Source organism: Elephas maximus, chromosome 4, assembly GCF_024166365.1.
Source record: "Elephas maximus indicus isolate mEleMax1 chromosome 4, mEleMax1 primary haplotype, whole genome shotgun sequence".
NCBI lineage: Eukaryota > Metazoa > Chordata > Mammalia > Proboscidea > Elephantidae > Elephas > Elephas maximus.
The window spans coordinates 93097381-93111617 of NC_064822.1; the positions used below are offsets into that span (position 1 = coordinate 93097381).

A 14237-nucleotide genomic window follows, 5' to 3' on the forward strand; every position below is an offset into this window, starting at 1 on the left:
GATTTTATATAATAAATCAGTATCATTTTTATAAGCACAATGCTTTTTTCTTATAATAAAAGTCTCACCACTAGCATAAAATGTGTAAAAACTAAAAAAAAAATCCTATAATTTTATAACTAATCTTTAGACAATCTTTAAAGAAGCTTTAAAAAAAAACCAAATAAATAAAAACAGGAAATTCAGGGAAAAAAATAGCTCAGAAAGGAGGAGCCTTTTTCATATGATAAAAATAACAGATGTAAAAGATATTCTGACAATTTTACTACCAAAATAGAAGGGAAGTATACAAAATCCAGTAATATGACACCATAACTAAAATATCTTTAACAGTTGTCCTATAGCTGCGTCAATAAAAATTCCACAATAAGCATCATTTTATGCTGGTCAGTGTATTAACTTTAAGTAGCAAACCTTCTATTTGTACGTTATGGACTGAATTATGTACCCCCAAAATATGAGTTGTAATTCTAAATCTTGCACCTATAAATATGACCCTGTTTTGAAATACGATTTTCTTTTGTTATGTTAATGAGGCCATACCAGTGTATAGTGGATCCTAAACCAAACTATTATTGAGGTATAAAAGGACCAAAATTGATACAGAGACACACACAAGGGGAAGAGGAAGGCAGGTGACAGATGTACAAGCGCAGGAATTGCAAAGATTGCTGGCAGCTGCTAGAAGTTTTAATAGACAAGGAAGGACCTCTCCCTAGAGCCATGCCCTCAATTCTCATTTCTAGTCGTTATGAGTCGGAATCAACTCGACGGCACTGGGTTTGGTTTTTGGTTTTGGTGAGAAAATGAATTTGTGTTCTTTGAAGTCAGTCAACTGTAGTATTTGTTATAGCAGCACTAAGTAAATAAAACAATGTAACATTTTATATACTTTTTACTTAATGTTAACATGTATAACTTTATTCAGCACAGCAGTAGTGACATTTTTTTTTCATTCTATTTCTTTCTCTTTTAAATTTCCAAACAATGTTTCCTCTTTAGCTATTGCTTTATTATAAATAGTTAAGGGAAACAGAAAATATTATGTTATTGATAGTATTGATAATGAAAATAATAGTTAACATATGTTCTTTTTTGGTGTCAGGCACACTTCCAAGTGTTTTTGTGTGGTAACTCATAATCTTCTCAACAACCCTATTTGGTAGGTATTGTTATTATTGCATTTTACTTATAAGAAAACTAAGGTTTACAGAGGTTAAATAAATTGTCCATGGTCCCACGGCTATTAAGTAGCAAATTATGATTTAAACCCAGGCAACAAGAGTCTTAGGCCACATTTTTAACTGCTAAACTTTTCCACAATTACTAACAAAAAAAGACAGTACAGTATAAATAAAGAAAATGATAGTCAAATATGTTAATGCTAAAGTCCTATTATTAAATTATATAATTGAAATCTACGCTAAAACCATGGGTACATTTACACACACAGAGAAACCAGTCTATTCCCTACTGGCAAAAAATATTCAAATTATTAGAATATAGTGAAAATTTTACATAAAATTAGACTCAGATATTATTAGGAAAAAACTATAACATTAAAAAAAAAAAAAAGTGCTGCCTTCATGTCGATTCCAACTCACATTGACCCTATAGGACAGAGTAGAACTGCTCTTAACAGAAGCAGACTGCCACAACTTTCTCCTGCAGAGCACCTGGTAGATTTGAACTGCTGACCTTTTGGTTAGCAGCTAAACACCTAACCACTGTGCCACCACAGCCCATAAAATCTACTTCTCTCCTCAAGTATATGGTTTAAGTTTAATTCTATAACAAAACACATTAGTTTCACCATTTTAGGTTTCCGGATAAGTATAATTCTTACATACTGTTAAAACTATATTTTATGAAAAGTATATCAGAAATGTTTTTATGAAACTGAAAATCATTCATTTAAAATATCAAGAAAAAACACATAAAATGCTCATAAAATTACACATTGTTATTGCAATGAAAAAAATCACATCAATTTTTGCAATACCAAAACATTTTACTTCATTTATCAATTTAATAAGCTTCTGAGAAAAATAATTCAAATCTCATTCTTACCATAGAGTTAAAATACACAAAAGATAAATCTACCTGCCATCTTCATTACTTCGATAAAATACAAGAAAAGGATCAGATTTTCCAAAGAAGTCCTTCTTGTCCAATTTGTTTGCACAAAATTGCATCAAAACAGCATCCTAAAAACAAAATTAATAAAACAGGTCAATATCTGGGCTACAAGTAACTTAAAACTGAAGGTCATAAGCAAGACTTGACAAAAAACCAAATTTGCCATTTTAATGCAAATGGCAAGGTATGCAAGAGTCCCAGACAGGATATAACTGTAAGACATTAAAAAAACCAACTCTCTCAAGTTTTAATTCTAGTCACAATACTATTATTTTTTCTAAAATCCTTTAATGGTTCCCCCTGAAGAGCGATATCAAGCTAGATGACACTTATTATCATCAACCAGTTGCCATCAAGTAGACTCTGATTCACAGTGATCCCATTTGTGTCAGAGTAGAGTGTGCTCCATAGGATTTTCAACAGCTAATTTTTCAGAGGTAGAATGCAATGCAGGCCTTTCTTCTGAGGTGCCTCTGGGTGGACTTGGACAGCCAACCTTCCAGTTAGCAGCCGAGTGCTTTAACCGTTTGTACCACCCACTTGTTCCCTAGATGACAATAAAAAACCCATTGCCATGGAGTCCATCCTGACTCATAGCAACCCTATAGGACTGAGTAGAACTGCCCCATACAGTTTCCAAGGAGAGATTCGTGGTTTTGACCTGCCGACCTTTTGGTTAGTGGCAGAGTTCTTAACCACTACGCCACCAGGGCTCCTAGATGACAATAGGTAGGGCACTGTTACAATGCGGGATCTTCATTTGTTTCTTCAGTCATTCAGGAACACATAGGTTGTTTACTAAGCATCTCCTATATATTTTTTTTATATATTACATGTTGAGTGTACAATGGGAAGAAAGACAGATATAAGCTCTGGCCACACTGCTTATAATCTAGTGAGGCGGATCCTTAAATTATACACAAGTGCACTATTGTCTCAATAACTACATTTTAAAACAATTTCTGTAATACTGGACTTCAAGTGAAGTACCTTCATTTTTATCTATGAATTGTATATTTGTATAATTACTATGCCAAATAAATCACTTTTATCAAGTTACATATTTGAGCATTCAAAATCTATATGATTGAGCTTAAAGGAAAACAAGCCAGGATATCATAATTCAAGGATGTCAAACATTAATCAATTAAGCAGGATAAGTATTTAAAAAATAGAAAATATACAGTAATTTAAAAATTAAAATCAGCATCTTAGATTTAGTTTAAACTGAAGGGAGATGCTAAAATTTTTGTAAAGAGGTGGAAGCTCAAAGTAATTCGGATTACATTAAGAAGCCACAGTTTTAAATACCATTTGATGAAAATGTTAATTATTACTAAAATAGCACTCTCTTACTCACCACTTCCTTATTTTGCAGAGTAAAGCAATTATTAAGCATCTACATAAAATTCTCATTATATCTGTTCAGTAATTTCAGAACGCTATATAAAAAGATTCATTCATTCATTTGCTCACTTAGAAAATATTTCTCAAGCAATACTCAAGCTAGACTCTGGGAATACAGAGATGCATAAAGACATTTTCTGCCTTGGAATGTTCATAATCTACATTTCTTATTTTCAAAAGCATCATTTTAGTGTCAGTTCGCTTTAATATTTAATATATAGATGTGGTAACCGCTCTCAGAGGAGCATTCATAATAGTGCAGGAAATATTCTTCTAGCCAGGCCAAGTGAAGATATACATTTTAAGAAAAATTAAAAGAACAAAGGTAAGAAGAATAGAGACATCACTATCACCTCAAACTGCCCTACCAAGATTGTTTTTCTTTTCAAATTTGAAGTTTGTAGATCAAAATTGCCATCCCTTAACGCTTATGCAGTGAGAGAATCATCTTGGATGATCCAACTACACGATAAGGGGCAGGACTGAGAAGAAAATACTTTTTTTTTTTTTTTGAATGCCCTTTCATCTTCACATACATTAAATACCCTTGGGAGAGAATGTTTCCTAAGATAATGGGGACATTCCAAGGACATTATTTTTGTTGTAGAACAAGTCACTCTTTTTAAAGACATTCTCCCTAAGCACCTGGGCCATAACACGGACTCCTAAGAAATATTCTGACACACTTAAAATGTATAATTGATAAATGAAATGTGTTTATTTCAAATTGATGGTTAATAAAACTTCAAAGAGATTAAATATTAAAATATTAATTTTCATATTCTCATTGTTAAACTTAGTAACAAGTTTTAGGTTTTCAAATTATATTCCTTAAGGTTCACAAAGAATAACTGATTCAAAATAAAAAATTACCTCAAGACAATAAATTATACAACCTTGGGGGAAAAATGTTTTTGTAATTACTCAGGTTAATAATTTAGGAGGAATTCTATCCATACAAAGAACAAAAGAAATTTAATTTGGGGGATTAAAAAAAAAAAGTATTATGTATTTTTAGAAATACACAAACATCTTTGCAAAGTTGTCTTTGTTGTTTTTAATTTCTCACACTTAATGTAACTGATAAATATTTAAAATCTCTCTTTAGTGCTCCAAGCCAGTATAAATTCCTATTTATAAAATTCACTTGGGTTTATAAAATCTACTTGGATGTCTCACAAGCTCAAAACTAAACATATTTAATATCCATCCTTACGCTCGTGTCTCCTACAGTTTTCTCAGCTCAATTAGTGGCATCATTACTGATCTAAGTGCTCAAAGAAGCCCTCTTAGGCTTCAAACATGAAAGAAATCATGTTGTTCACAATTTAAAACACTTCCACGCTTCTCACTGCATTGAAGATACAATACAAAATCTTTAGCATGACCTACAAAGCCCAGCATGAAATAGGCTTGGACAAGCCTTTCTACCTTCACCAGGCAAAGTTTTACTTCAAACATCCCCGACTCTTAGCACCTGCTATCACACACCAGACATAGTCACTCATTCCCACCTTAGAACCTTACACAAGCTGTGCTCTCTGCCTGGAATTCTTTGGCAAACCACTACTCATTCTTTTGGTCTTAGCTTAAATGTTATTTTCTCAAAAAAGCCTACAGTGACCATCTCTCCAATATAGATTACATTCCATATTGTACTCTCTCATAATATATTTAAATCCTTATCACATATCATGACACATATTTAACTGCATAGTCATCTCATTAATGTTTGTCTTCCTCAAGGATTATGTCTCTATTAAAGGCAAAGGCCAGAGGTTCTGGCATTTGACTAGATATGCCACGAACATTGCATTTATGAAACTATATCATACTAGGTTGAAAGAATTAGAAAAAATTATCACAGTAAAAAATAAACTTTTGTATAAATTTAGGATTTACCAAACTCTGTATTGTAGTTTTTTCCCCCCCTCTACAGAGCAACCATCTCAGGAAGAATAAGAACATTTTGCAGATGTAGAAATTAAAGTGCAAGAATACAACCTCTCTCAGCTGAATAGTGAAAGAGACAAAATTTAAATTCAGGTGTTCTGACTCCAAAGCCTATGCTCCCTGTACAAGTTAATAATTGACATCTTGTTTTAAATAAAAGAAAATGCAGATTTATATGGTATTAAATGTAATATAAAATTATTTTATTCAAAATTCTAAAAGATAATTCCTGATATTTTAAAACTACCCTACAATGTAAATAAGAAGATACTGTCTTCATAAAAGGATGAATATTACATGGTTTCACTTTCACACAAAGACAAGAGTAGGCATACACAGACAGTAACATTCTTTGATGGTTACCAGTAAGGGACAGGGAGGCAGAATCACTTTCTACATAGTAGACACTTGTTATTTTTGGTGATGGGAAAGGAAATGCCCAATATGAGTGAAGTCTGCACAACATGACCAAGGTAAATGATGGCACTAAGAAGTGCACAACAATAAGGGACTATTTTGGTAATTGCTATAACATAGACAATTGTATAACAGTTATAACAACCAAAAAATAGGTTTGTGGTTACATAGGTAGATATGTATGCATAGGAAGGAACACGTGAGTATTTATGAGTGTGCATATATAGGTGTATCTGTAGGTATATGTATGTACAGGTTTGAGTGTGCTACATATATACTCATATATAATAAAGCACACAGGAAGCACAGCTATGGTACTTCCTAAACATAACCGAACACCTCACAGGATTGGTTTACTGGATTTGAAGGCTTAGGACCATAGTCTCGGGGGACAATTCAGTCAATTGGCATAACACAGTTCATAAAGACACTGTTGTGCATCCTAGTTTGATGAATAGCATCGGGGATCTTAAAAGCTTAGAGTGGCCATCTAAGATACAACTAATGGTCTATACTCATGCAGAGCAAAAGAGAAAGTAGAAACTCAAAGACTCAAGGAAGAAACTAGTGAACAGGATTAAGATTAATAGCCCACAGGAACCACCTCTATCCTGAGACCAGAGGAACTAGATGGTGCCCAGCTACCACTAATGACCATTTTGACCAGGGACACAATAGATGGTCCCAGATAGAATGAGAAAAAAATGTAGAACAAACCTCAAATTTCTAAAAAAGGCCAGACTTACTTGACCAGTAGAGACTAGAGGAATCCCCAATACTATCACCCTGAGATACCCTTTAAAATTGGAACTGAAGCCACGCCTGCAGGTCACCTTGCAGCCAAATAATAGGTTGGCTCATAAAATAAACAGTATCACCCATGAGTACTGTGCTCTTCAATGAGAATGGAAATAATGAGCATGCTGACACAGCGTGAGAAATGTAACCAATGTCATTGGACAATATGCATAGAAATTGCTATATGGGAACCTAATTTGTTGTATAAACATTAGCGAAAATACAATAAAATTAAAAAAAAAGAAGACACTGTCTCTTCTGAAGTAAGTATAAACATTGCTTTTAACTCACTCGTGTATTCTACCACACTAGCATAGTAATCTAATATTATACGAAGGTTTATAAATATTAATAATGATGCTAATCATTGGCAAGGCTGTAGTTAAGACTGGAACACAGGAAACAAAAGATAACATTAAAAAAAATTTTTTTTTTTTTTTACTAATTAAAAATATTAGATCTATATTTTATGAGTATGGGACATATATGTTTACTTATTGAAAGATAAATCCAAACGTTCTCAGTGCTTTAATACTAAAAAGGTGAAGGAGAGGACCTCGACCACTAAGTAACAGATTCTACTTCATCTGCATGGAAGCTTTAGAAGATTTTTTTCATGTCTTTCCAACCCAGACAATAGAAATGAAAGGGGAAGATAATTAATATGCAGTCTGTGCCCTTGGTCTCTCAATTCCATTTTGAGAAATTGAACTGACGATAATGTGTTCACTGGCATATTTATACAAAATCATCTTAATGAACTCAAGACCTTGACAAAATGGCATGTTAGCATCACCATAAAGAATTTCTCTTACTGACCGTGAACAAATTCTTCTTCCCCCCCCCTCATTATATAAAACACACATTATCATACAAATAAACAAATTTAGAGACAAAAAGAATAAAAAATTATTAGGTGAAATAACTAAAAGACATATCAATGTGCCATTTTAGCTGAAAAATAGGAATGTAGAGAATATTTCTATATTTAAATAATTATATGACTTTTGAAAGGTATTTTTAATACATGTGAAATGTTTCCATATACATTATATTAGCAGATTTAATGTTACGGTCATAGATTATCAAAGCTGGAAGATTGCTTAACAGTCTAGTGACTGGTTCACATTTTTTTTTCTCAGCAAATATGGAAATTAAAACTCAGAGCAATGAAGTGATTTGATAAGTGAAGTACAAATCAGCAGTAAAACCAAAATTCAACTGCAGTCTGATGATCTTTCACTGTGTTATACTGCAGGTAGGTTCTGGGTAGTTAACAGACAAGAAAACTGAGACTGATGTGGCTGTGACTTGCCCAAAGGCAATGGAGAAAGAGGAATAGGAAAGCGTTAATTTGAAGGCCATTTTGACTATTTAAATTCTAATGTCCTTATTTAATTCTCTCCACAAGCTTTTTACTATAGTTTCCTATTGTTATCTCAACATAAAGAAAAAAAAAATCCTGAGCAAATAATCCAGGAAGGTGGACTATATAAAGAAGAACAGGCATCAGAATTGGTGAAAGGCTCATTAACTACCTGAGATATGCAGATAACACAACCTTGCTTGCTGAAAGCAAAGAGAACCTGAAGCACTTACTGATGAAGATCAAAGACCACAGCCTTCAGTATGGATTACACCTCAACATAAAGAAAACAAAAATCCTCACAACTGGACCAACAAGCAACATCATGATAAATGGAGAAATGACTGAAGTTGTCAAGGATTTCATTTTACTTGGATCCAGAATCACCATCCATGAAAGCAGCAATTAAAAAATCAAATGACGCGTTGCATTAGGCAAATCCGCTGCAAAAGACTTCTTTAAAGTGTTGAAAAGCAAAGACTTCACTTTGAGGACTAAGAAGTGCCTGACCCAAGCCATGGTGTTTTCAATCACCTCACATGCATGCAAATGCTGGACAATGAATAAGGAAGACCGAAGAAGAATTGATGCCTTTCAATTATAATGTTGGCAAAAGAATACTGCCAATGGACTGCCAGAGGAACAAACAAATCTGTCTTGGAAGAAGGACAGCCAGAATGATCTTTAGGAGGGACCAGTCCCTGGAGAAGCACATCATGCTTGGGGAAGTACAGGGTCAACGAAAAAGAGGAAGATCCTCGAGGAGATGGATTGACACCAACGCTGCAACAATGGCCTCAAACAAAGCAACAACTATGAGGGTGGTGCAGGACTGGGCAGTGTTTTGCTCTGTTGTATAGAGGGTCTCTATGAGTCGGAACTGACTTGACATTACCTAACACAACAAAATCATTATCTCACTCTTTTTTTCTCCCAAATCCCAAAGATATGTAATCACTTGGAATACAATACAGTGCTCTAACCATATTGTCTCAGAAACATGTTATTTATATGTGTGTGTGTGTATATATATATATATATAAATCCACAGTAGCTAGCTAAAGAAAAACTCTGAAGGTTAAAATTACAAACTGAGATAATAAAATAAACTATAGGTCTCAATAGAAAAATTTTTATTTTATGGACTGTGTTAAACTATTAAGCTGTTAGTATTCTCTGTTCCTAAAATCATCAAGCAGGGAATCTAAAATAAAAAAAACTCTAGACATATCTAGGACAAACTTTTATTTTTCCCAGAAATAACAATTCCCAGAGAACCAATGGGCCACATAAAACACTAGATTGACTTCAGATTCAGAGAGCCATCATTACCTCCCTTGTGGAGTGTCACAGCTCTCACCTCATTTTTTGGCGACAGTGAAATCATTGAGTATGAGTCAATCTGTATATCAGCAAATCAACTAAAAATAGCAGTTTTCTAAAAATACAGACTGTACTCTAAGTAGTCATGTTCCTATCTAGAGCGGTAGCTGGTCCTTTCTTCAAATGTGGATGGAATCCAATTAGAAATAAGGAAAAACAAATATGTTTTATGTGAAAGCACTAAACTTAAGTAACTACAAATTCTCTGTCATAATTACATATAAATCTTCAAAATTTTTGCAAGAATTGAACTGACTGGAACAATTGGCAATTCCTTATCCTAATGCCTAAAAAATATGGTGTTGACATAAGGTTTTAATTAAATAATTTCTATTCTTTAGAAAGATTGTTAAAATAACTGGTTATCATTTTTCGACCTATGTAATATACTTTCTCTGGTTAAAATATACTCAAAGGGCCAAATATCTAAACTGATATTTTATGGATTTTAGCATTATGCAACATAGTTTTATTTTTCTAAAATTACTTGAGAATTATTTAAATATTGTTTCAGAAATATCATTTCAGAGAAGTGTTGGAAATACTTTTTAAACTAAAGAAATATTTACTTACCCTGCAACAATTTAATTCCTCTGCTGTAAGTATGATAGTACCACATTTCTTCCCTGGAATCCCTCTAAAAAAAATTTAAAAATATATAAATACATTGATATTTTCACATTAATATTACATAAGTATTATATAATAAATATATATATATATATATTTACGTAATCAAACAAAGGCATACTACTAATAGATTAGCTCTTCCCTAATAGAACATTTTCTCAGGCTTAACCATTTTTAGTCTATCCTATAAATCCCCACTTCCCCATGAAGCTCAATTTTTTTAATGTCTTTTTTTTTTATTGTGGTGAAATATATATAAAACATTTACCAATTTAACCATTTTTATGCATACAATTTAGTGACATTAATTATATTCATGACATTGTACAACCATCACACTATCTTTTAACATGACTTCCAACATGTTGGTCCTCTGCCCAAGAATCTTCAATAGCTCCATACTGAAGGTTGGATGTGAAATATAAGCTTTCTTCCATTGTTTCTAAATTTTCTATATAATTAAACCCTATTCCTAAGCTTGGTTTTTGCTATTTCCCTATCCTTTCATCAAGCTAGTTACTTATTTGCGCTTATTTCCTCTTTGTGCTCATTCTTTTTTTTTTTTTTTTTTAGAGCATTAGAATTTTATTTGACTCTAGGTACCGTGGGTTTGACATTAGTACATAAGATCAATAAATGCACAGCCATACAGTTTTTTGGTCACTGTGTTTCCCAAGTACCAACAATGGAGCTACTTTTACTATTCAATTCCATCTTTAAGAAGATAGGCAGATCCTGCTGCATTCCGTTTTGTTTGTAGTTTATCAGTACCTAATCATTTTTTTTTTGTTGTTTAATCATGCAGTTTACTAAGTGTGATGAGCGAGTCATGTAGTGCCAAGTTTATATCACTGTATGCACATTCTACTTAATGTGGCTCAAGCAACAGGAATAAAACTGTTATGGGTGGAGGCTTGTTTTTGACAAATTCATGTTCACATTAACTGTGGGTTTAGAAATCTTATTGGGCAGGTACCTACAGCAGTTCTTCAATTGGTACTGGAACATTACACGCATGCACAAAGTGATATGGTAGAGAATGAAGTGGGAAGAGGCAGCTAGATGGAGGACAAAGGGGAAATCAGAGATGAGATGATGCTGTGTATCAGGGAGAGGCAAGTCTCAGCTTTCCACAGTAAGTCTCTGCTGTGCTCATTCTTATGCCCTGACATGCCATAACTTGTAAACTGATCCCTGTTCTGCCTTAACCCTTCCAAGTCCCCAGCTATGGTTCCTTTTATTCCTGGAAACCTTTATCCCAGTCAATCTCACTCAAAGCTCAGCCTTCCCTCAACTCCTACTGCACTTAGCATCAGTACCATAAGGTTTAACATTTAATTATTCCTAAATTGTTACAATAACATATGTTTACATTTTCTTTCTCAAGTTGATTATAAGTTTAATGACAGCAAAATTCATGGGTTAAACCTCTGTAAACCGACAAAATTAAATATCTATACATAGTAATTGCTCAAAATATAAGCAAATATATATAATATACACACAAAATTGAGCAAAAAACCACTCCCATTCAATTTTCTTTCCACAGATCTGTGGTATATATATGCTTATATAGCTTCTACCTTAAGCCAAGAGTAAAGTTCACTAGGTATATGCAAGGCGTGCACCTGGTTCCCAACTTCACACCAGAGAATATGGAGACAAATCCTTGAGAAGCTTCCAATGGGTAATCTTAATGTTCTAAAGGTACTTTTCATGGCTCTTTGGTCCTATCACAAACAATAACACAGATTCTTCTGTGTGTTTCAGAATGTTATAGGGAACCATAAGTTGTGGACTTCAGAACCCAACAAATGTTTGTTTGTTTTTCCTCTTAAGAATATAATTCATTCCTGATAATCTATGCCAACATATATGCAATAAGTACACAACCTCCTGCTCTCGACGTATAGAGAAACTGGAGTCTTAGGGTAACTTGACCAGGAACAAGGTGAAAGAATAGAGTTAAACTATTCTGAGTTGTAAATATGTAAATGTAACTTGTACTCACTCTAAAACTGCTCTCTCGCCTCTTTCTCCCTATTCTCAAAAATTTTCTGTAGAGCACTACTCAGTTCTGAGCTAAAAATGCCATCTCATAGCTTGTGCTGGGAAATGTTAGCACAAAATCTTGTCTCCACCATCTCTTTACTATCCATTAAGTTAACTGCACATGTCAGGATCTTCATTTTCTCTAGGTCTTTATGACTAAGAGCTCAATTAATTTAACATTGCACATTTTTTCTTACAATACCGCATACCTCAATTTTACCATCCTTAATCAGTTAATTTTCTAATCTAGCTGTACTTTCTCTTCTCTGTATTTGTGAATCATAACATTTATATTTCTAGTATTTGGGAAGCTAAACACCCTGACAGAACATCTATTTGAAAACGCTTAAAAATGATGAATAAAATATGCAAAAGGTCTTCATAAATGCCCTGATGACCTGGTAAGAACGTAAGGACAAATCAGAAGCTGAAGATGGAAAGCCAGTAAAATAAACAAAGCTAAACACTGGCGAATTTGAGCTTGAGCTTCAGTTTTTATGGCTACTCAGGGAATAAAGATGAGAGGAAAAAAAAAGAAGGGAATTCACAAGGTAGACAGTTCAGTAAATGGTCAACCCACAGCATCAAACTTGGATTCCAATAACTGTACTGCTTCATTGTAGCATGAAATAGATACAAACTTTCACCTTAGAAGGGCCTTCAAAATAAATCCCTGCCTGAAAACTTGGTGATGAATGAACGAAAAAAAAATGTCTCCTAATAATTCACCTCTCAACCATGTTTGCTACCTTAATTTGCACTACCTGGATAGTTACAAGAAGTCCCTGGGTGGCACAAACAGTTAAGGACTCAGTTGTTGAATAAAAGGTTGACGGTTTGAGCCCAACCAGAGTGTCCCAGAAGAAAGCCCTGGCAATCTGCTTCCAAAAGGTCACAGCCATGAAAAACCCTATGGATGCAGTTCTACTCTGAAACACGTGGGGATGCCATAAGTCGGAATCGACTCAATGGCCACTGGTTTGGTTCTTTTTTGGTTTGGGCAGTTACAAAAATTTTAAACCAAACATTATGTTTAATTCAAGTAATCATAGGCTGCCTAGTAAATACAAATCTTTCCTAGAAGAGTTTACCTTCAAACTATATTTCAAAATATTCTCAGATTAAAGTTTAAATATATATATTTAAGTACACACACATCTGTGGCTGCAACAATGGGCTCAAATGCAGTAATGATTGTGAGAATGGTGCAGGACTGGCCAATGTTCTGGTCCGTTGTACACAGAGTGACTATGAGTTGGAATTGACTCAACAGCACATAACAACTCCACATACACACACAAATATTATATATCTATATCTATCTGTCTGCCTGTCTGCCTATCTGTCTATTCATCTATCTGTCTACCTACCTACCTATTCATCTGTCTATCTATATACTCATTTTAATATATCACAAAACACTTATGGAAAGTGCATAATGAATTAGTCTTTAGAAACAAGAGATTGGAGAATGACACATACAAAGACTTAGGATACTGGAAATATTAGATGCAGTGCAAACCCACTGCCATCAAGTTGATTTGGAATCAGTGATCCTACAAAACAGAGTAGAACTGCCCCATAAGGCTTCCAAGGTTGTAAATCTTTATGGGAGCAGACTGCCTGTGGAGGGTTGATGGGTTAGAACAGCCAACCTTTTGGTTAACAGCCAAGTGCTTTAACCACTGCACCACCAGGGCTCATTATACAAAATATATGTATATATGTCTAAAATTAAAAAGAAAAATGGAAATACGAGTAATTAGCAAATGACTATAAAATAATCAAGAATATTTGAAAAAGAACCTAATAGTTTCTAGGAACAAATAATAATCATATAAATATAAAACTCAGTGGATGATTGGAACAGCAGATTAGACACAGTAGAAGAGAGAATTAGTAAACTGAATGACAAACATGAAGAAATTATCTATGATTTTACTCATAAGGTCTAACATAGTTCCAATCAGAGTTCCAAAAGGAGAAGAAAGAATGAATAGTGGAGATACAATATTTGAAGAGATAATGACTGGGACTCCTCTAGAACTGGTGAAAAAAATTAATGCCCAGCTTTAGGAAGTCCAATGAATCA

The 14237-nt window shown here is 33.8% G+C and overlaps 1 protein-coding gene across 1 annotated transcript in view; it reads right to left on the reverse strand.

The window, feature by feature from the left end:
- Positions 1-14237, reverse strand: part of CPNE8 (copine 8) — a 268313-nt gene that overhangs the window by 117168 nt on the left and 136908 nt on the right. The window contains exons 7-8 of the mRNA XM_049882814.1: positions 10037-10100; positions 2104-2207 (exon numbers count right to left, since the gene is read on the reverse strand). Coding sequence (XP_049738771.1) covers positions 2104-2207; positions 10037-10100 — 168 coding nt within the window. The remainder of the gene's footprint in view (positions 1-2103; positions 2208-10036; positions 10101-14237) is intronic.